The sequence below is a fragment of the Sceloporus undulatus genome, chromosome 2 (assembly GCF_019175285.1).
Source record: "Sceloporus undulatus isolate JIND9_A2432 ecotype Alabama chromosome 2, SceUnd_v1.1, whole genome shotgun sequence".
Classification (NCBI taxonomy): Eukaryota; Metazoa; Chordata; class Lepidosauria; order Squamata; family Phrynosomatidae; genus Sceloporus; species Sceloporus undulatus.
The window spans coordinates 231476245-231500523 of NC_056523.1; the positions used below are offsets into that span (position 1 = coordinate 231476245).

At 42.9% G+C, this 24279-nt stretch overlaps 1 protein-coding gene across 1 annotated transcript in view; it reads right to left on the reverse strand.

Annotated features, from left to right (window-relative positions):
• Window positions 1–2091: 2091 nt before the first annotated feature.
• The window catches only part of NHLH2 (nescient helix-loop-helix 2), a 44541-nt gene continuing 22353 nt past the window's right edge, over window positions 2092–24279 (reverse strand). Inside the window, exon 2 of the mRNA XM_042452716.1 lies at window positions 2092–3435. Coding sequence (XP_042308650.1) covers window positions 3031–3435 — 405 coding nt within the window. The 3' untranslated portion in view covers window positions 2092–3030. The remainder of the gene's footprint in view (window positions 3436–24279) is intronic.

The window sequence follows — 24279 nt, forward strand, 5'->3', positions numbered from 1 at the left end:
TGAAGGGACAAAGATAGAGTCAAGGAAAAGAAAGTCCTCATCGGTGCTTCGTAAGATAGGCCAGTACTGTCCCACGATGTTAGGATTCTTCTCAACAACCATTTGCTGAGCTTGTGATTGAAATAAACTTTGAACCATCAACAGGACATTTGTTTTAACCCTTTGTATACAATACCAGCTCATATTAATGCAGAACCAGTGTTTTGCAGTCTACCACAATGGCCAACAAAGCTGAACTTGATAGCAGTCTAATGTCCCATTTTGTTCCATATGATCATCAGCCATTTTCCTCCTCTACTCATTCACAGGATGGTAATAGTCTTGAGCAAAAATAGGACAACCAAATTTCTGGATAGCCAAAGGACACATGGGTCCAAAACACATTACGCAGATCATCCAATTTGAGACTGCTTTAACTGCCCTGGCTCCGTGCTAGAGAATCCTGGGAATTGTAGTTTATTGTGGCACCTGAGCTCTTTGACAAAAAAGGGCTACATATCTCACAAAGCTACAGTTCCTAGGATTCCCTAGCACTGAGCTAGGGCAATTAAAATGGTCTCAAACGGGATTATTTCTGCAGTGTGTTTTGCACCATGGAAGAATATTTGAAAATTTGAAGCAAGAAGGTATAAAGCTATTTCATATGCATACTTACATATATCTTTTTAATGTAGTTTTTACCTGTCCCCATAAAGCTAAAAGTGGCTTTGAGTTCCTAAATATGCACACTAGCAGAAATGTTTATTATAGAGATTATTGTGCAAGGCACTTTCTTTTAAATGGGTTTTGCATGGAAAATATATTCTCAATTAATTGTACCTTCAGGGTAAATGATGGGCTCCCACCCCTCTTTCTTTCTTTCTTTCTTTCTTTCTTTTCCCTTCCTTCCTTTTTTGTTCCCCCTTATGCAGAAAAAAAATATATCACAGGAGAAGCAATTTTGTTTGATACTTTTATTTATATGCAAAACAGTGCACCATTCATGAGAGATATGAAAAAATGCTTCTGATAGAAACCAGATTTCTCTATTTTCACTACAAAATATTGCCTTATGCAAAGCAACACACACACACACCAAAAACCCTGAAAAAGACTAAAATCTTTGGATAACAGATGTGTTCTTTTTATTATTATTATTTTATTTTCTTCCTTTCTCTAAAACATACTTCTGGTCTTAAGAGATTCACAGCAGAAGAGCATGAAACATTTTCTGGTTGTAATATTTTTTTTTCTTTTTGGTTGTCATAAAGGAAAGTAGTCCTGTTTTTTTTTTTCCTTTGAGAAGAAAAAAATAACCCATGTCTATAAAACACACACATACACACACATACACTCACAGACAGAGAGACAGACAAACCAAAACTACTTCCCTTGTAAATAGTCTGCAAAATACTTTTTAGACAGATTTACAGATCTGGATAACAATACACATTTTTAAATATATATATATTAAAAAAAAAAACCTTCAAGTGAAGTGCTAATAGTCTGATTCCACACACAAAATAAAGCAATATTCTCAAGGACAAAGTCTGAAGATATATGTATATATATATATAAAATACGCTTAAAAACAGGGAAGTGGTGCAGTACAAACCAGAGGAAAATGAAACTCACTACCTGGTTCCCAACAAACACTTCCAAATTCAAGACAGTTATTCCACAGAAGTAAAATGTAAACACTTGACTATAGAAAAAACAATTGGCACAAAGTCTGCAACGCAAAATCGTCACCACTCTCAAAAAAGGTAAAAAATTAGCCTCAGGGGGGAAAAAATAGTCTACTTCTTCTAACTTAAAATTAAAAAATAAATATTTGGAACTGCACTCCTGGATCACACGTTTAAGGTCACAAGTAAATCAGATTTTAAGGATTTTATTTTTTTGTTTTTGTGTTTATTTGGGATCTAGAGAAAGGGGCACTTGGCAGTCTGGTGATTTGTTCATTTTGTGACTGTAAGGAAAGAGGCTGTCTGCCTTCTACCAAGGCTGGGTGCTGTCTCCACATTGCAGAAATAATCTGCCCCACCACGGCTTTAACTGCCACGGCTCCATGCTATGGAATTCTGGGAATGGTAGTTTATTGGTAGTTTGTTTCCAGAATTCCATAGCATGGAGCTGTGGCAGTTAAAGCAATGCCAAACAGGATTATGTCTGCAGTGAAGTCTAGGTCTCTTCTTGGAGGTGGTGGCCCCCTTGGGCAACCCACTGGGATAAGGGAGACCCCCATGTCCAGTTTCTGTCTCTTGTTGAAGGGCCCGGGTCCAAAAAGCCCTTTAAGGCACGAGCTTAAAGCCAAGGAATCACCTGCTGGTCTGCCATCAGGTGCTTCCCTGAAAGCAGGGTAATGCAACAAGGCCTGCCATTAGGTGCTTCCCTGAAAGTGGGGCAATGCAATGCAATCTGCCATCAGGTGCTTCACTGAAATCAGGGCAATGCAATGCAGCCTGCTATCAGGTGCTTCCCTGAAAGCTAGGTGATGCACTGCAGTCTGCCGTCAGGTGCTTCCTTGAAAGTTGGTCGAAGCAGTGCAGTCTGCTGTCAGATGTTTCTGTGAAAGCAGGGCGATGCAATGTGATCTGCTTTCAGGTGCTTCCCTGAAAGCAGGGTGATGCAATACGATCTGCTGTTAGATGTTTCCATGAAAGCAGGGTGATACGATGCAATCTGCCATCAGGTGCTTCCCTGAAAGCAGAGTGATGCAATGTGGTCTGCCATCGGATGCTGCCTTGAAAGCTGGTTGATGCAATGCGATCTGCCATCAGATGCTTCCCTGAAAGCAGGGTGATGCAATGTGATCTGCCATCAGGTGCTTTCCTGAAAGCAGGGTGATGCAATGCGATCTGTTGTCAGGTGCTTCCTTGAAAGCTGGGTGATGCAATGCGATCTGCTGTCAGTTGCTTCCCTGAAATTGAGACGATGCAATACGGCCACCCGACTCAGGTAGGATCAGGAAAGCCAAAAAGCTGGCAGCAGTGCCTGGAGAGGCAGAGGAGACCCAGTGCTCAGGGCTTCCCCCTTCCAGCTCCCCGTCTAGACATCAAGGACGTGGTTGAGATAGGAGATGTAGCAGATGGCCAGGCGGAGGATCTCGATCTTGGAGAGCTTCTTGTCTGGTGGGAGAGTGGGCAGGAGCTTGCGGAGCTCAGCAAAGGCCAGGTTGAAGGCCTCCACGCGGATCCGTTCCCGTGTGGCGTGGGCTGAGCGGTACTTGGCTGTGGCTCGACGGCGCCGACGTTTCTCCTCACGGCTCAGTGGTTGCTGAGGGTGCGGGTGCGGCACCAGCCTTCCTCCTCCTCCTCCTGGGCCCTCCCCGTCAGGCGCCTCCAAATCTGAGGCACAGCAGCTCCGCAGCCCCTTGGCCTCCAAGGATTCTGGGTCCGAGGGTGCCGAGGAAGGGTGGTCCGAGTCCAGGGCCTGGTCTGGGCTAAGCATCATCTGATGGGTGGAGGGAGAGGAAAGAAAAGAAGGCATAGCATAACCAGGCATCTTCCTTTTCCAGGACATGTACTACATTTCAACCTTCTGTCTAGGAGTAATTCCAGAATGTCCTCCATTCAGGGTGACCAGAGGTCCTCCTTTTCCAGGACATACTCTGCATTTCTACCTTCTGTCCAGGAGGAATTCTAAAATGCCCTCCATTTGGAGCATCACTAAGAAGCCCATTGAGTAATGCCACCTTTGCTTGGTGGTAGAATTCATAGACAGAGCCATGTTAGTCTGGAAAATTAGTATGCAAAAAGAATTTTGAAGCACCTTTGAGAATAACTGAGAGAAAGAAGTTGGTAGCAGCTTTTGTGGTCTTGAGCCCTCATGCCAAAACATGCATCTGACAATGGAGGCTCAATTCTACAAAAGCTCATGCTACCAACTTCTTTCTTTCAATTTTCTTTCAATTCATCTCAAAGGTGCTACAAGATCCCTTTGAATACCTCCTTTGCTGTTTCCCTTTGAGAAATCCATCTACTTAGCAGCCTATCCTCACTGCAAATAGGGGGACAGGATGGATTCTTCTAAAGTTCTTTTTTTCTAGGAACAGCAAAAGGCAAGACTCACACCCAGAACTCAGGGCATATTTCTTTCTCATAGGGGAAAAGGACAACAAGCATGTTAGGCAATAGGGCTGCTTGAGGATACAAGGCAAATGTTGAAAGGATTAATTCCCCACTTTAATTTCAGCACCATGGACAAAGGAAACGAATAAATTGCAAATACAGACTCGGGTCCTAAACACACTGCAGAAATAATCCAGTTTGAGACGGCTTTAACTGCCCTGGCTCAGTGCTAGGGAATCCTGGGAACTATAGTTCCATGAGATATGTAGCCTTCTCTGTCAGAGACCTATGGTGCCACAACAAACTACAGTTCCCAGGACAGTTAATGCGGTCTCAAACTGGATTGATTCTGCTGTGTGTTTTGGACCTCAGTCAAGCGTTTTGTTGCTAGTAAAGTACCATTTCAAGCATTTGTCTTGCTCTGAGTTCTCTAAGGTTGCATGCATACTGCAGAAATAATCCGGTTTGACACCATTTTCACTGCCATGGCTGAATGCTGTGTAATTCTGGGATTTTTAGTTTTGAGAGACATTTTGCCTTATCTTCATGAGAGCTCTGGTTGCCACAACAAAGTAAGGTTCCCAGAATTCCATACCATTGAGTCATGGCAGTGGTGTCAAACTGGGTTGTTTCAGCAGTGTAGATGCAGCCCAAGTATATTGCAAGCCAACCAGGTATTTTAAGGAAGGTGAGTTCACCAATGTCAGCACTGCGCAAAGGGAGTCAAGACCTCCTTGCGAGACCATTTCACCAAGAAACCCCTTTAGGTGAGACAGCTCAAAAACCAACAACTAGAGAGAGGGAGGCCAGACAGAAAATATGTCCAATAAAACAAGCATAGTTAGAAGCAACACTAATTGGAATATGGAACATGAGAAGCATGAGCCAGGGAAATCAAGGCATAGTAAAGAAGGAAATTGCGCACATGAATATAGCAATACTAGGAGTGAGTTAAAATGGACAGGAATGAGTCACTTTGACTCAGACAACTATACAGTAATCTATTTAGGAAATGAAAAAAGAAGAAATGGAGTGGCTTTCATGCTAAGGAAAGATATAGCTAGAGTACACAAAGGATACAACTCAAAGTCAGACCACATATTATCAATAAGGCTTCAGGGTAAACCTATAAACATCACGATATTCCAGGTATATGCACCAACCACTGATGCAGATGAAGAGGAAATTGAGAGATTCCTGGAGATGCACTCCAAAAAGAAACTGACAACATGCCATCACAAGATTTCAAACTAATCATTGGAGACTTGAATGCTAAAGTTGGCCAGAAAGAAGAATCAAAAACAGTAGGAAGACTTGGATTAAGAACAAGAAATAAAGCAGGAGAGCATCTGATTGAATTTAGTGAGGCCAATAATCTATTCATTGCAAATAGCTGCTTCATACAACCAGATAAAAGACTATACACCTGGACATCATTATATAGATAGACAACATAATTGGAAGTAGAAGATGGAGAAACTCTATCCTTGTGGCCAAAACCAGACCAGGCACAGACCACAAACTGCTCATAACAAAAATCAGAGTTAAGCTGAAGAAGAAAGCAAAAACCCATCATTGTACCAAAATATGACCTGAACAACATTTCAGATGAATCTAATGACAGTGTAAGAAACACATTCAAACTACAGTGGGTCCTCGCCTTACGCGGGGATCCGTTCTGGATCCCTCCGCATAAGGCGCATTCCGCCTATGCTCAAGCCCCGTTGTAAACAATGGGCCTCGTGCATGACGGCGCGACGGCGCGCAGGGCACAACGGGTGCGCGCACGCCCATGCAATTGAATGGGACACCCCGCCCCTTCCACCCCGCGCGCACCCCGCGGCTTGAGCGCGTATGCTCAAGCCGCGTAAAGTGCGCCCGCATATGGCGCGGGCGCGCTGTATTGAGTATAATCGACCAGGAACCTGAAGAACTGTGGATAGAAGTCAAGACAGAATTAAGGACGAGTGCAAGAAAATACTAACAGTGGCCAAAAAGAAATATAAGAAACAGTGGATGACAGATGAAACACTTCATGCAATAATAGAAAGAAGAAAAACAAAAGCAAAGGGAGACAGAAACAAAACAAAAGTATGAACACAACTGTGTAATGTCTGAGATGCAAAGATAAAGAGAAATACTACAATGAACAACAAAAAGGGAAGAATGAGAGACCTCAATCAAAACATTTGAGAAATTAAAGTCAAGTTCAAACCAAGGGCAAGGATGCTCTATGGAGTCAAAAAGAACATAATACAGGAAGAAGAAGAAATAAAAAGATGCTGGAGGCAATACACAGAAGATTTTTACAAAAGAGATGAGGGAATGAATGATATTTGCAATGTGGAGCCATATGAAGAGGAAACCCAAATTCTAAGAAGTGAAATGGAATCTTCAATAAAGGAAATGGGGAAAAAATAAATCACCGGGTACAGATGATAACCCAATTGAACGGATACAATGCCACAGAGAGATGAAACTTTAGTGCTAACTGAAATATGCCAACAAATATGGAAAACAAAGCGGTGGCCAACAGACTGGAAATGTTCGCTATGCATATCAATCCACAAGAAAGGAGATACGAAAGACTGCAGCAACTATAGGACGATAGCACTAATCTCACATGCAAGCAAAATAATGCTCAAAGTTCTGCAACATAGACGCCAACCAAACATGGAGAGAGAAATCCCAGAGGTCCAAGCAGGGTTCAGGAAAGGAAGAGGCACTAAGGACCACATTGCAAACATACGATGGTTAATGGAGTGCACCGAAGAATTCCAATGCTGTAGTTTCATAGACTACAGCAAAGCATTTCATTGTATAGATCACAAAAAGCTATGGGATGCACTCAAAGACATGAGGGTACCACTACATCTGATAGTCCTGATGAGGAATCTGTACCTAGGACAAGAGGCCACCGTCAGAACAGAATTTGGAGAAAGAGAGTGGGTCCCAATAGGCAAAAGGGTCAGGCAAGGCTGCATCCTATCACCTTGTTTAATTCATATGCTGAAAACATCATAAGAAAAGCAGAATTAGAATCAGAAAAAGGAGAGTGAAGATAAAAGGAAGGAACATCAACAACCTAAGATATGTGGATGACACCAAAATATTAGCAGAAGACATTCTGGAATAGGAACAGTTAATAAGGAAGGTCAAAGATGAAAGTGCAAAGGCAGGCCTGATGCTGAACATAAACAAAACAAAAATAGTGACCACAGAAGAAATGCACAAATTCAATCTAGACAACGAGGAAATTGAAATACAGCGCGCCCGCGCCATACGCAGGGGCACCATTTGCGGCTTGAGCATACGCGCTCAAGCTTCGGGGCACGCACGGGGCAGAAGGGGCGTCGCGTCCCATTCAATTGAATGGGTGCGCGCGCCCGTTGCCCCGTGCGCCGCCGCGCCACTGCGGCCACCGTGCACGAGCCCCATTGGAAACAATGGGGCTCAAGCATAGGCGGAATTTGCCTTACACAGTGGGATCCAGAATGGATCACCGCGTAAGGCGAGGACGCGGTGTAGTTAAAGGATTCCCATATCTCGAATCAAACATTGACCAGAATGAAGACTGCAGTCAAGAAATAAGAAGACTAGGAATGGAAGGGTAACTGTGAAAGAACTGGAGAGCAAAGACATGCAATGGAGCACCAAAGTCAGACTCGTCCGAACCATTGTATTCCCAATTACCATGTATGGATGCGAGAGCTGGATAGTGAAGGAAGCAGAGAAAAAGAAAATCAACTCATTGGAAATGTGGTGCTGGAAAAGAGTACTCAGGATACCATGGACAGCCAAGAAGACAAAACAAATGGGTTCTTGAACAGGTCAGACCAGGGCTCTCCTTGGAAGCAAAGAGGATCAAGTTGAGACTATTGTAATTTGGCCACATCAAGAGAAGGCATGGATCACTAGAAAAAACAATAATGCTAGGAAAGGGTAGAAGAAAGAGAGGAAGAGCACAAACCAGATGGATAGATTCAGTCGGGGATTATGGCCAAGGACTTGCAGGATCTGGGCAAGGCAGTGGAGGATAGGGATTCTTGGAGATGTCTCATCCACAGGGTCACCATGATGAGCCAGAACCGACTTGAGGGCAGCTAACAACAACAAAGTTCATCTGGTTCAGCAAATAATAAAATACAATATCTGTACCATAGCTGTGAATCAGCCCTATGAAATGAATGTAGATTTCTGTGTTTCGAGCTTTGATTGGGTCATGTCCTCCATTTTAATGGAAGGCCTTACATTTGGGGCTGCCTCGTCGTCCTTTGCAATGGAGACATCTGGTCACCCTGAGAAGGCACCCCATTCATTATTCAGCCAGCATTGAGACTGTAATTCACAAAAGGCCAGGAAAGGCCCATAAAAGTGTGCTGGGAGCCAATGTGGCCTACAGTGATCCCCAAACTTTGGCCCTCCAGGTGTTTTGGACTTCAGCTCCCAGATACCTCAGCCATCTTGGACAGTGGTCTGGGATTCTTGGAGCTGAAGTCCAAAACACCTGGAAGGCCAGAGTTTGGGAATCACAGAGTAGTGATTTGAGTGTTGGACTAGGACTCTGGAGACCAGGGTTCATTTTCCAGCTCAGATATAAAGCCCACTGGAGGGGAAATCTTAGGCAAGTCACACTCTCTCAGCCTCAGATCAACCCCCTCAGAAGACATCTGGCCAAGAAATCCCCACAATAGGTTTGCCTGCTGTGTGTGTGTTTCTTATGTGCCTTCAAGTCATTTCCATTTTGAAGGCCATGAACCTGGTTCTCAGCCTTTGCTCCTAATGGGACTTCAACTCCCAGAAGCCCCTCCCCAGCCAGCATAGATAATGATATAGGATGCTGGGAGTTGAAGTCCAAAACATCTTCCTGAGAACCATTGCTATAATGGGTTTCTTGGGGTGACCTTGGGTGAGTCACACTCTCTCAGCCTCAAGGGAACCTTCTCTGAACAAATCAAGCAAAGAAAATGACTTGAAGGCATGCAACAACAGCACTAACCACAAGGAGAATAAAGTGTGCAGCTTCCAGGAAAGGAGTTGCAAAGAGCCTTAGGTGAAAGTTTTGCCCCTGTTGCAACAAGCTGCCATTCCCAGAATTCCACAGCCTTGAGCCATGGCAGCTAAAGTGGGATCAGCCCGAACTATTTCTCCAGTGCTGATGCAGCTTCAGCACCAAGGAGAGTGCCTTGACTCTGAGACTCAACGACCCTTAGGAAACTTCACTACTTCACTCCTACTTAAACCAAACCTTTCTGCCTGGATGAGAAGGGTCCCTTGGGTACATTTAGGCAGTTTTATGCTGTTTGTTGCTGTTGTTAAGTTCGTTGATTTTTAACTCTCTTTTAATTTTTGGTTAATGGTCAAAGTTTTCAAGCAGGTGAGCCTTTTCCTGAAAGAACTCAGGCTGCATCCACACTGCAGAAATAATCCGGATTGGCACCACTTTAAGACCATACCCCAACTAGGTACAACCCCCACAATTCCATAGGCTGCATAAACAATCCGGACTGACACCAGTTTTAACTGCCACGGTTCCAGGATATTGTTGCATCCGCACTGCAGAAATAATCCAGATTGGCACCGCTTTAGCTGCCCTAGGGAATCCTGGGAAGTGTAGTTTATTGTGGCACCAGAGCTCTCTCTCTCTCTGACAGAGGAGGCCAAACGTCTCACAAAACTACAGTTCCCAGGATTCCCTAGCATTGAGGCAGGGCAGTTAAAGCGGTCTCAAAGTGGGTTATTTCTGCAGTGTGTGTTGGACCTGAGTCCCCTCACCTCCTTTAAGAGGCATTTCTGTTTCCTATTGCATTGGATTCTTTGCACTGCATGCATTTGAAATCCCAGATTGGTCTAAATCCATTTTAAGGCTCGATTTCGTGGGGCTTTATTATTGGATCGGTTTGTTTCATTTGCAAGTCGCTTTGTGTCCCGATTTTGGGGATACAAATATAACAACAACAACAACAGCAACAGTACAGTATCAGTCTAAATTGCATTTTATTATTATAAGGAGGCATGCATTTTAAATACTAGGCTAGTTTAATTTCATTCAAATGCACACTTTTGAATGCTTTTAATTGTATAGGTTTTTTTTTTAAAATTGTAAGCCACTTTTGTGTCCCAATTTTGGGTGGAAAGAGGGGATAAAATAATAATAATAATAATAATAATAATAATAATAATAATTGCATTTTATTGTTTTAAGGAGTAATGCATCATGAATACTTTGGTTTGCATTTGATTCCATTTTAAAAATCCACTTTTGTCGTTTGTTAATTGTATGGTTTTTGCTGTTGTTTTGATTTGCAAGCAGCTTTGTGTCCCAATTTTAGGTGAAAAGAGGGATAACAATATGATGATGATGATGATGATAATAATAATAATAATAATAATAATAATAATAATAATAATAATAGCAACGACAACCACAACCATTGCATTTTATTCTTTTCAATACTATGGTCGTTTGATTCCATTTTAAGGCTCACTTTGGTACGTTTTTCATTGTATCCTTTTTTTATGTGTAAGCCATTTGGGTCCCAATTTTGGAAGGAAAAAGTAAGATAATGATGATAATAATAATAATAGTAATAATTTAAATTGCATCTCATTCTTTTAACAAGTCATGTATTTCGCGAACTCTGCTAGTTTAATTCCATTTTAACGCCCACTTTCAAATCTTTTTAATGGTATCGTTTTTAAAATTTGTAAGCCACTTTGGGTGGAAAGTGGGATTAAAAACATCATGCTAACAATAACAACAGCAATGATTTATTTTATTCTTTTAAGGAGTGATTATTTTAAGGCGCGTTGCAAAGGCTATGGTCGTTTAATTCCATTTTAAGGCTCGTTTTTGTACGTTTTTAGCTATATCTGTTTTTATGCGTAAGCCACTTTGTGCTCCAGTTTCAGGGGGAAATCGGGATATAAATAACAACAACAACAACAACAACAACAACATTGCACTTGCGACTTCGAATGAGTAATTAATTTTAAATATTAGGCTGGTGAAATTCCACATTTTATGCGGTTTTTTCCCTCATTTGTAAGCCACTTTGTGTCTCAATTTTTTTCGGGAGGAAGTGAGATATAATAATAATAATAATAATAATAATAATAATAATAATAATAATAATTTGTTGTTGTTGTTGCTGTTGTGTACCTTCAAGCCATTGGGGCTTCACGACAGCATTTCAAATTGCATTTTCTTCTTTGAACGAGTCCTTCATTTCAAACGCGATGCTCATTTAATTCCATTTTTAAGGCCCAAATATGCAGATTGTATCTAAACACTGTGAATGTCCCGGAGGTGATGAGATGAAAAAAGAAAAACATGTCCAAAATGTTTGAGAGACTGTGAATCTTAGGCTCCTTTGGCACATGTGGTTGAATTCCCCCAGGTTTAAGATTTTTGGAATGCAATACTGATGCAAATCTCTCTGATTGTGAAAAACAAATGTAAACATTTTGCCCACCCCTTCTCTTATTGTCAATTTATTGTAAAATGACACTCATCTGAGCATCGTAAGCTTATCATATTTCTTATCTCCAGCATCCAGGGATTATAATAGCGGAGAGTGGAAAACAGGGAATGTACTAATAAGTGACTGGTGAAAAAGAGTTTGGGACACTTGGTTATTGGAAAAGCTTCTTTTGCTTTTTCGAGTCTGTAATGGACACAAAAGAAACCGGACACCTTTTTGATGATTGGTCAGTGTTTTTGACCAGTGTTTAATGATTAAATGATTAAACCTGTAAGTATGCAGGGTGTGTTAATAAATATGTACAAAATGGTTGGAAATTTCACTCTTACAACATTCTGTTGGATTCCGCCTTACGTTCTTCCTTAAGTCCCATCATCCATTCATTGGGTCTGCAGGAATCTCCTTTATGCTGATAAACTCCAAAATGATTAAACCAGTTTAGAAAGAATGAGTGTTTATTGATGTGTCATGTTTCTGTAAAACATCACTATCTGATGTGACTATAGTCAAAAAGCTGAAAACATTCCACTTTGATAAATTATACAGATAAAAATATACAAAACCATAGCAGCAAAAAAAATGTAAACTTCCCGTATTTCTAAAAATCAAGCAAGGCCAAAAAGCAAACCTAATGCTAATAACATATCAGTGGCAACACATGTCAAAACATTACTTGGCATATAAAGTTAAAACTTGTACTTCAAGTAAAGTGGCACAAGGGCTAGGAGGATAAAATGTTAAAATACAGTAGAAGGGTAACCAGGATGAAAAAGCGTCTTCTCAAAAGGTCAGTACTGGTTTGTTGAACCTTTTCAGGTTTGAAATTATCAATAGTATGTGGATGAGAGAAACCTATAATTATTATTTACCTGGACTTCACGGCTTCAGTCGCAGATCCACACTGGAGCTGCTTGGTTGGTTCAGTGGTCTAGAATAAAGGCCTCTTTGGATTTAGAAGGGTTTTCAAAAAGGAAGCAGGACTACGATAATCTGGCGAATAAGCAGAATATATTCGAGCATGACTTCTTTAACAGAATTTGGTACCGAGTGAGAACAACAGGAAAGAATGCCATATTTTATTTACAATAAATAAAATAAAAATTGAGGAAAGAACAGCTCAGTGTTTGGCAAACATTTGATTCAAAATCAACAATATGCACATGTGAGATGAAACAACCAAGTCGGGTAAGCCTTGCACCAGCAGACAAAAACATTAAAACTAGCAGAATGCTTATACCCAGGGGTCGGCCACCTACGGCCCACGGGCTGCACCGGCCCGCCGAGGCTGGCACTGCCCCAGCCTGGTCCTGCTGCCGTGCTGCCGAGTGGGGCCACCCCCCTGGCCTCTTTGGCGGCCTTCCTCCGCCAGACCTCTCTCTGGAGGGAGGTCATTTTTAAAAAATTATTTAATTATTTTTTGGGCTCGCCCCCCAATTGCTGAGGGACAGCAACCCGGCCCCCAGCTCAAAAAGGTTGCCTACCCTGCTTATACCAGAATGCATCCCTTTGTTATTTCAGGCCTGTTACAGACAGGCCAAAATAAAGTGCTTCGAGTCACTTTGGAGGTATGGTATTTCATGATGCATGAGTCCTAAGGGTCCAAAAGCCACCCAAAGCTGCACTCCAGTCCTTAGCTTTGGGACTCTTAGGACGCATGCATCATTGAAATACCATACCTCCAAAGTGACTCAAAGCAGCTTTATTTTGGCCTGTCTGTAACAGGCCTCAGATTTGGGGCCACACTTAGAACGGTGGCAGAGGGAGGCAAAGGTGAACTCCTTGCAGAATCTTCACAACAGAAAAACCCAGGATGAGTCATCCAAAACAAAACAAGAGACCAGGACAGAGCACAAAAAGAGAGCGCTAAAGGGTTGAAACAGAGAGCGAGTACAAATAGTATATAGCAAAGGTAAAAAAATAAATGTCTCCCCTTGATGTGATTGATATTTTGCTGACTTCTTGAAATGAGCTTTTCAAGGAGGAGGTTTGGGTAGATATATAAGATTAGATTTAAAATCAAGACTTCCAGAATCACATGTTTGCTTCCCACCAATTCACTATTTTGGCTTCATTGAATAAACTTTTGATATTGTTTAAGAGTAAGAGAATCAAGTATGGTAAACGCCTTCACTCCTTTCTCCTCTTTGTTCAAATTGCCAGGATGCCAAGAATTGGTTGGAAATCCAAGCTTAGCCCCCATGGGGAAGGGGTCTTGCAGGATTTACTTTTGCTATTATTTTTATTAGGACTTTGAATTCTACCAAGGGATATATAGTGCACACGTAAATTAAAACAGTTTCAAGTCCAAGTGTTTGCTAGAAAACCAAAACGAGGGAGCCCACAGTCTTGGTATCACCAGCCATTCTGTCCTTAAACATTATAATTTCCAGTGGCAAGCAAGGAAAATCAAAATTTTGTTACAACTTCTACAAATCTGAGAAGGAAAAATCCTTGTTGGTCTAATAAATATCATCCAGAGATCTACAAGTAAATACATATCTCTCTACTTTTTATCTCTCTTCTAACTGGGACCAGGACATTTTAGAACCCTTATTACTGCTTATTCTTGCTTCGCTGGAGGTCTGTAATATGTTTGCTCCAGGAAAATTCTTGACTTGGTTCTACAGTCTGTAGTAAACTGTAGTAATCACACTGTTGTGTCTGTAGTAATCACACTGGTCTTTCTGTTCTTTCTCTATTTATTTTGACTCAAATTCTCTCTATAGGACAGAACTACCATATTCTTTTGATTTCTATGCAAGTCTATGCACTGTGTGACATATGATATTACTCCCGTGCCTTTCTGCTGCAATATTTGTTTTTGAACACATACATCCTTCAATTGCGACACTGCAAATCAGGGAGATTTCACCAAGTCTCAACACGCCTATCAAGTCATATTTATCTTCCCATATCAAGTTCAAGCTCATCTTGTTTGCTTGTACTCTACACTTTAGTTTACAGACACAAAAGCCTTGGATGCGTCCTTCCAATGTTTTATTGAGGTCGATTGTCACCACTTTCCCCACATTTCTCCTGCAGTACCCATAGCTCTGACTTTAGTAATCAGGTCCTGCTTTTGTCTGCAGCTGTAGTTTGTTTTGTATACTGGCACTGTGTTAATATTTATTATTATTATTATTATCAAATTCAATTTTAATTGTATCTTTCTGCGTTTGGATTTTAATTTTACAGACTTTTTCAATACAAAAGACTTGAATTAGATAGAAACTAGAAGAATCTAAAAGTGTTCTTTAAAAAAAGAAAATAAGGATGATTTTACTCTGTCAGCAAAAGCATAGAAGAAAGTTTATTCTTGGTGTGTAAAATTAAAAACGTGATGCTGCTGTACAACTACATTCTTTTTTTTATAGGATAATTTTTGGGATGAGAAGGGTACAGTTTGCTAATCAGACCCCATTCTCTAAAGCGTTGACAAAATCAACTGATGGATTTATGAAGGACAAATTGGTGCTAGTGTTCAGTGGGGCTATGAATTCAAGCTTAGACAAAGGAGGAAAATTCATATACATAGAATGCATATACTGCCTAAGGAATTGACTAGTGATCACGATTGATGCGTACAGAGAGTTTACCACCATAATGAAAGGGATACCATCCCTTCCCCAACACTTCACTGTCTTCCTCTGCAGGAACATATACTTTTTGCTGCCCCAAAAGTATTTAATAAGATGGGTAAATAAGACAGATTGATTATTTCTTCCTGCAGACCATTTCCCATTAATTTGAATTCGGAACACTTTCAAAACTCAGGATAAAGATTAGATAGTGAGGTTTGTATTACTTTTAAACGAGTATCTTGTTCTTGAAAATTAGACAGCAGACAGTGGACATTATTTCATAGCAAATGCACAACTGACTCAGTTCTGGCAATTATCGGAACAGGTATATGGCTATATAGAAAGGTTTTTGATACAAAGTGAATTGGCAGTGTGGTGGAAGAGACTGAATACACTTAAAATTAGAAGGATACTAATGAGTCATAAAAGCGCAGGAAGAGCCATGTCCATAGAAAGCGCATCAATACAGTCAGCCCTTCTTATACGTGGATTTTTTTTATCCAAGGATTTCAAGCATCCATGGTTGAAAATGTTCAAAAAAAGTATAAATTTCAACTATCAACCTTGATTTTCCATGTTTTCCCATTTGCTCTTCTTATATTTAATGGGACTTGAGCATCCACGGATTTTGTTATCCACGGGGATCTTGGGACCCACCCCAGCGTATAACAAGGGTCCCACCGTATTAAATTTGCTAGGGAGCAACTAGAATAAAAATATTGGTTAAAAGCGCTCTCAAGTATGGGGAAACAAAATAATTTTGAAATACAAACAAAATGGATGGTCCGGAAGTGAAATTTCTAACATTTTTTAGATGAGACTAAAAAACATTTTCCCATTTCTTCGTCCAAAACAATGGAAATTTGGGGCAAAATTACTGGAAATACCTATTTTAATTCCCTTTACGGATTCTCAGGGAGGAGTTAAATGTCCCTTTATACCCTTACTCTCCTGCTCCCACATCCTTCCCCCTGAAAGAGAGTGGCACAGAAGCCAGGGATGCTGGGAAGCAGGTCGCATGGGAAGGGGCTGGAGGAGAGAGACTGGCCAGCAGTACGGGAGGGGCAAGGGACACTTTTTTGAGGCCTGTAGGCCAGGGCCATGGCAGCTGACCCCCCCCCCATCACAGGGAGCGGAATCGATCCACCTCCTGGTTCCCACTTGCACCAGGAGCAGATTCGAATCTGCTGGTTCCCACTCGGGCTGAATCCCTTTATTTCTAATAAACCCCATTTACAGCGTCTCTTGACATCGATTAAATGGGCAAAAACCATGGCAGTGGCTTGCTGAGTGTTTTGGGACCATATAAAACAGAAATAGAACGTATAAACATCACACATACGTGGGGTAAGTATAAACTAAATGTAACAGGAATGGAACGATTTTGAGTCAGATTAATTACACAGTGAAATGGAAATCTAAGAAGAAACGGGTTGGCATTAATAGCAGGGAGAGATGTAGCAAAAGCAGTAAAAGGATAAAATGCAAAGTCAAAAATTCAGGGAAAATCTATCAATATAACCTTAGGCCTGTTACAGACTGCCAAAATAAAGCTGCTTGGGTCTCTTTGGAGGTATGCTGTTTAAATGCTGCATGCACCCTAAGAATCCAGAAGCTGCACCAAAGCTGCATCCAGTGCTTAGGAATGGAGTGTGGCTTTGGTGCGACCTCCGGACTCTTAGGACCCATGCATCATTTAATAGCATCCCTCCAAAAGAGACCGAAGCAGCTTTATTTTGACAGTCTGTAACAGCCTTCTAGTCTACATTTATGCTTCAACTACAGAGCAGAAGAAGAAAAACATTGAAAGATTTCTGTGCTGGAATCCAGAAGAAATTGATCACACCACCAAACAACTCCTGTTAATTATAGGTGAAATCAAGGTGAAACAGGACAAGCAACTGATTTGGATTTGTGAAGCCAAGTGTTTGTTGCAATATGTTCTTCAGCAATCCAAGAAGTGATTTTTCATATGGACAAGAGACTATTATTAGGACAAAATTTGGAAACATGAATATCTTCCAATGTAAAGGGTTCAGGCAAGGCTGCATTTTTTCACCCTATCTTTTTAACCTATATGCTAAACATATCCTTTATAAAGCGGATTATCTTGCAGGAAGGAGGTGTGAATAACTGGAGGAAGGTATCAAATAATTTAAGACATGGATATGACGCCATACTATGCAAAATATCAAAAAGCTTGGATAACGATTGGAGAAGTCAAAGCAGAAAGTGCAAAGGCAGGTAGTTTACCGCTGAATGTTAGAAGACAAAGTAACTACCACAGGTGATTTCCAATAACTTTTAAACAGACAATGAAGACATTGAAAATAGTTAAAGATTTTCCATACCTTGGCTCAATCTTTCGTCAGAGTGGAGGCTGCAGTCAAGAAATCAGGATCCTGTGACTTGGAAGGGCATCTGAGGAACTAGCAATTCAGAAAGGACATTGGAGAAACTGGAGCGGTCCAAAGGAGGGCGACTAAAATGTGAAGGGTCTGGAAACTATGCCCTATGAGAGAACGACTGAGGGAGCTGGGGATGTTCAGCCTGGAGAAAGAAGGTTTAAGGGTGATATGATAGTCCTGTTTAAATACTTGAAGGGATGTCATATTGAGGAGGGAGCAAGCTTGTTTTCTGCTGCTCCAGAGAACAGAACCCGGAACAATGGATGCAACGGTGCAGAAAGAGATTCCACCTCAACCTTAGGAGGAACTCCTGACATAAGGGCTGTTCGAAGTGGAACAACACTCCCTCGGAGAGTGATAGAGTCTCCGTCCTTGGAGGTCTTTAAACAGAGGCTGGATGGCCATCTGTCAGGGATGCTTTGTTGGGAGTTCCTGCATGGCCAAATGGGTTGGGACTGGATGGCCCTAGTGGTCTCTTCCACTCTATGATCTATGATTCTATATCATGAAGTGAGCCCTGGTGGAACCGTGCTTAAATGCCGGCACTGCAGCCACAAGGTTGTGAGTTCGATCCCAGGGGCTCCAAGGTTGACTCACCCTTCCATCCTTCGTTAGGTCAGTAAATGAGTATCCCGCTTGGTTGGGGGCAATTGGCCTACAGATTGCAACTACTTAGAGAGTGCTGAGTTCACTAATAAGCAGTAGAAATGTATGTGCTATTGCTATATGTCACTGAATATTGATTTAGGATTTGTCTATGTCATCGTATTTCCAGTGTCGGTGAGCTGGACAATAAAGAAAGCAGATGGAAAGAAATCAACTCATTCAGATGTGGTGCCTGAGGAGCGTGTTGAGGGTACCTTTGGGCCAAAAAGACAAATAAGTGGGTCCTAGAATAAATCAAACCTTTCACTCTCCTAGAAGATAAGGGCACGTTACGCGACGCCCAGAATGGGTGGTCTTGCGCCGCTGCCGGTTGCGCCGCGAGGGAGCCGCAGCAGCCAACCGCGCGGCTCCCTCGCGGAGCAAAGAAGCCCCCAAATGGCACTTCTTCTGCGGCGCAGATATATGCTGGTGCGGTGCCAATGGCGCACTCGCAGCCTCATATGCGCCATGTGATGTGCGGCGCAGCGCATCCGCTACGTAAAGAGGCGGCCCCTGTGTGGAACGGGCACTGCCATTTTGTACGGACTCCGTCCGTATTAGGGTAGGGGCGTCCGGAAGGGACGCCCCTTTCTAACCCTAATACGGACCCAGTCCATACTGTAGATGGACTAAATTGAGGCCTGTCATCTTTGGCCACATCATGAGAAGGCATGACTCATTAGAAAAGACACCAAGTGCTTAAAAGGGTGAGGGAACTAGAAGGAGGGAAGACTGCATCCCAGATGGATGGCTGCAATCTAGGAAGCCATGGCCTGTTTTCACACTTGAGCAGGATGGTTGAGACTTGGAGCCTCTCATTCATGGGCTGCCATAAGTTGAAGTTGACTTGACACAGCGACAAGAAAGCAATGAGTGGCAATCCTTCAAGATTCTGCGGATGCTTCAGGAGGAGGGGAGGAGGACACTTTTTAATATATCTCTTTTATAAGCTCTTCAGAGAATAGTGCTTCATTGGTATTATTTTTTTAACATTCAGAATAGTTTTAAAAATGACATTCTTACAGAACACAAACCTATGTCCTCTCAATATCCTCCCTTTATACCCTACTTAAATATTATTAGTGCCATCCCAGTAGCTTTGGAGTATACAGGGACATATTTATTTGACACATTGGCAATGATTTATTTCCCTTTGGGGGGCCTAGATTCTGCGGTTATGGAAATGTTTCCATGCACTGTCGCTGCGTTTCTGTTTTATTGAAGGAAAATAAAAAAATGAAAGGTTAATTTAATGGCTGCACTGCACTTCAGCCCTAAGATATAAGATACACAAATGTGTAGCAGATGGAAGAGAGGCTCTTGTCCCCCAGAGTCAAGGACTTTTCTGCCTTTGGAGTGCTAAGACTGTGTGTGGATGGTGTTATTCTGGACAAAAGCATCAGTCACTTGGACTTTGATTATAATATGCCTACTGATATGAAGATATATGCGCCTGTACAGACAGGCCAAAAAGCTGCTTCAGGTCACTTTGGAGGTATGCTTTAAATGATGCATGCGCTAAGGTCGGAAGCTGCGCCAAAGCCATGCTTCAGCCCTAAGGACTGGAGCACACTTTTGTCACAGCTTCTGACCTCTTAAGAGTGTGCGTCATTTAAACAGCATGCCTCCAAGTGACCCGAAGCAGCTTTATTTTGACCTGTCTGTACAGGACCTAGGCATCTAAAGATCTTTATCATTTGAATCCAGGAAGACTGATCCTTAAATCTTGCCCTTTGGAAGGAGCCTGTTTTCAGCAATATCCTGGGACTCTGGACTTCTGTAGCTCCAGATTTAGTCACAGGGCCTTCATATACCGTCAGCCCTCTGTATCCACGGATTCATTGTCCACGGATTCAACCACCACAGCTTAATACTATAATATATAATATAATAATTTATATATATATAACATTCCAAAAATCAACCTTGATTTGTCATTTGATAAATCACCATTTTACTACACCATCGTCCTGAATGGTACCCATGGCGAGGGGTGTGTGTGTCCTGGAACAAACTCCAGCGGATACCAGGGCCCATTTGCACCCGATCCAGCTCCAGAATCATCAGGCTGGCTCTCTTCTCTCCTGTGCCTTTGGAGTAAGCAGCAACAGCACCTTATGTCTCGGCTAAAGGTGTGAGCAACATTTTGGGTACAGGGTCAAACACACTGCCAGGTGGGACATCAGAGGACAATTTCATCACCAGGCATATAGACAGACACCACGTCCTCCCTCCCTGAAAAAAACGGATCCCTTTCACCATGGTCCAAAACACACTGCAGAAATAATCCGTTTGGGACCACTTTCCCAGAATCCCATGGCATTGAGCCTCATGGCTCCTAAAGTGGTGTGCCGAACTAATTATTTCTGCAGTGCGGATGCAACCTATGTGTCCTGAGTTATGTGCAAATTGTTCTCCTTTTCAGACTTTTCTTGTCATGTCAGCAGTGGGCATGGAAAGATGTTAACTGCTCAACTCCCCCCACCTTTAATAGCCGTCATAGAGTTGGAAGAGCCACAAGGGCCATGCAGTCCAACCCCATCCTGCCATGCCGGAACTCTCATCCCAGACCTTGAAGGGATGGCTCCCAGGCAGAGGGGGCCATGGGGGAGTCAGCCTTCTAGGGAAGGGCCGGGCTTGGAGGGCTTCCCCAGGGCCGCCTCCCTCCGCCATCCCCCTCTTCCTCTGCAGCCCCAGCTCCGCCCCGCAGCCTTTCTAAACCTCTCCCCTCTCCTCCTCTTCCTCCTCTTCCTTTTTATAATCCTAATCCTCCTCTTCTTCCACTGCCCCTTGAGCTCCTTGGTTTGAGCGGCTGCCGGCGGAGAAGAGTCTTCCTCCTCCTCCTCCTCTCATCTTTCTCTCTCTTCCTGCATCTATTCTTCTCCTTCTCCTTCCTCTTCCCTCTCCTGCTTTTCTTCCTCCTCTCTCTCCTCCTCTCCCTCCTGCCTCTCTACTTCGTTCCTCCTCCTCCTCCTCTTCTTCTTCCTCTTTCCCTTTTCCTTATTTCCACCTCTTTTCCTCCTTGTAATCTTCTTCCTCTTCCCCTCTGCTTCTATTTCTTTTCCTCTTCCTCCTTCCCTTCCTCTTCCCTCTCCTGCTTTTCTTCTCCTCCCTAACCCTCCTCCTCCTCCTCTTCCTTCCCCCTCCTGCCTCTCTTCCTTTTCTTTTCCTCCTTCTAATCTTCTTCCCCTTCCTCTTTCCCCTCCACTATTAGCCTTCTTCTTCGTCTTCTTCTCTTCTCTTCTCTTCTCTTCCCCTCCTGCTTTTCTTCCTCCCCCTTTTCCTCCTCCCAATCCTCCCCGTCACCTTTCTCCCCTCTTCTTTCCCTCCTCCTCTTCCTCCTTCTAGCCCTCTTCCTCTGCTGCTTCTATTCTCCTTCTTCTTCCTCCTCCTTCCTCCTCCTTCTCTTCTTCCCCTTCCTCCTCCTCCTTCTTTTTCTTCCTTTCCTCTTATTCCCTTCCTCCTCCTCTTCCCTTTCCTGCTTCTCTTCCTCTTCTTCTTCCTAATCTCCTCTCCTCCAGCCTCCTCCTTTCTCCTTTTTTGTCCCTCTTCCTCCTTCCAACCCCTTCCCTTCCCTCCCTTTGCTTCTTCTTCTCCTTCCTCTTCTCATCTTTCTCTTCCCTTCTTCTCCCCCCCTCTTCTTCTCCCTTTTGTTTTTGAGGCGTCGGCGCCGGCGCTGTCTTTCCATCCTCGGGGAGGAAAGCGAGGGATCCAGGAAACCAGCCCCGAGGGATCGAGGGATCCCTGGAGGTTCCTGCCCTGGTCCCCCTCCTCCAAAGGAGAACGGGGCGAGAGCCTCCTCCTTTCCGGAGGAGGAGGGGAGGCAGAGAGGAGGAGGCCCTTTTGTGGCTGCTGCCAGGATGCTCTCCTCTTCTGCCTCCATTGCTCCAGGAAAGGACCGGCTCCCCAGCTACTTCTAGCCCTCCACGCTTTCATCTCCTATTTTCTCATTCCACCCATCTCTTCTCTAAGGACTGATCCCTCTTCCTTTCCCTCTTTTTCTCCTTCCTTTCTTTATTTTTAACCTTTCTTTAAACACGGGTTTTTAATTCTGAAAGACTCCTCGGGCATCTCCTCCTGGAATGTCATTTGCGACGCCAAGGTTTCGGAAAAAAACTGTGCCAACGATTCCTCCAGGTAACACCCCCCCCCCTCTTCATAGTTTTTACGTTAAGAATTATTTTTAAGGGCCCTGAAGGGTTAGATCCGTTTTCAGAAGGCTGCCTTCCTTGTCACCCGTTTCTTCCTTTCTCTGGTCCGCGCCATAGAAATCAACGGGGATCCCGACTTTCCGGGGGGAACAAGAGAGAAAGACACCCCAGATTGCTTTCCATGGAGGAACTGCCCCCCCCATTCATTTCCCCATCCAGAGGCCGGAAATCCGGGGGAAAAAACCCTATTTCCTCTGATCAATATTATTATTTCCGGAAGGTAACCTTTGCTCCTCTGTTTTCATTCAGGAGGAGGGGCAGGTTCTATTGATCTTGACGGCTGTTGCTACTACATGTGATCATTATTTACTCTGGGATTTACTACATGGTTCTATAGATGATCACAAACATCTTGAGAGAGAGAGAGAGATTGAGGGGGGGGAGTTACCAAGAAGATACTGGAAGAGGGAGAGGACAGGAGGAGGAAAGGACGTGGAAACTTCTCCCCTTCCCTCTTGTCCTCCTTCTAAACTTGCCTCCTTCTTCCCTCCGTTCTCCTCTTAAAATTCTTCCTTCTCTCTTGTCCCCCCTGAAGTTGCCACCTTCTTCCTTTCCCTCCGTCCTCCTTCTGAAACTCACCACCTTCTCTCCTTCCCTCCTGTCCCATCCCTAAAGTGGCCACCTACCTTCTCCCCTTCCCTCCTTAACCTTCTGAAGTTGTCAACTTCTCTCTTTCCCTTCAAGTGGCCACCTTCTTTCTTTCCCTTCTGTCCTCCCTCTGTTAGCGGCCTCCTTCCTCCTTCCCTCTGGTTACTACTTTCTCTCCTTCCCTCTCCGAAGTAGCCACTTGCTCCCCATCCCCTGAAGTGGCCCCTACTCTCTGTCTCTCATGTCCTCCTCCTGAACTTGCACATTCTTTCTTTCCGAAGTCGCTGCTTTCTCTCCTTCCCTCAGAAGTGGCCACCTCCTCCCTTTCTCTCTTGTCCTCCATCTGAATTTGCGGCCGTCTCTCCTTCCCTCCTGGCCCACCTCTGAAATTGCCAACGTCTCTCTTCCCCCTGAAGTTGCCACCCTCTCTCCTTTCCCTCAACCTTCTGAAGCTGTCACCTTCCCTCCTTCTCTCTGAACTTGCTTCCTTCCCTCCTTCCCTCTGAGCTGCCACTTTCTCTCCTTCTCTCTGCAGTTGCCACTTTCTCTCCTCCTCTCTGAACTTGCCACCTTCCCTCCTTCCCTCCAGCCCTTCGCCTCTTCCACCTTCCCATAATAAACCCTGAACGGAAACGACCCTTTCCTGGTCCCTAGGCTTTGCTCAAGGATGCTCTGTCCAGGGCCCTCTTCCTCGTATCATTATAGTTTCACACCCCTTTGGTCTTTCCCTCCGGATCCGGATCCCTGTTTCTCTCCCCGGTCGGTCTTCAAATCCAAACGGGCGGGGGAGGCTTCCGCTTCATTGTCCCCTGCGGTGCTGCTGCTATTATTATTATTATTATATTATTATTATATTATTATTATTCTATATTTATTTATTTTATATTTATTTATATTTATTTATATTTATACCCTGCTCTTCAGCCAAAATATTATTATTTTATATTATTATTATTATTATTATTATTATATTATATTTATTATACCCTGCTCTTCAGCCCAAATTTATTATATTATAATATTTATTTTACCCTGCTCTTCAGCCATAATAATATAATATTATATTTATACCCCGCTCTTCAGCCAAAATAATTATTATTATATTCTTATTATTATTATATTATTATTATTATTATTATATTATACCCTGCTCTTCAGCCCTAATATTATTATTATTTATTTATTTATACCTGCTCTTCAGGCCAAAATTATTATTTCTTATTATTAGTCATTACTTCTTATTAAGTATTAATTACTTACTTATATTATTGGCAACTACAGCAAAAATCGCTTAAAAGCATACAAAAGGG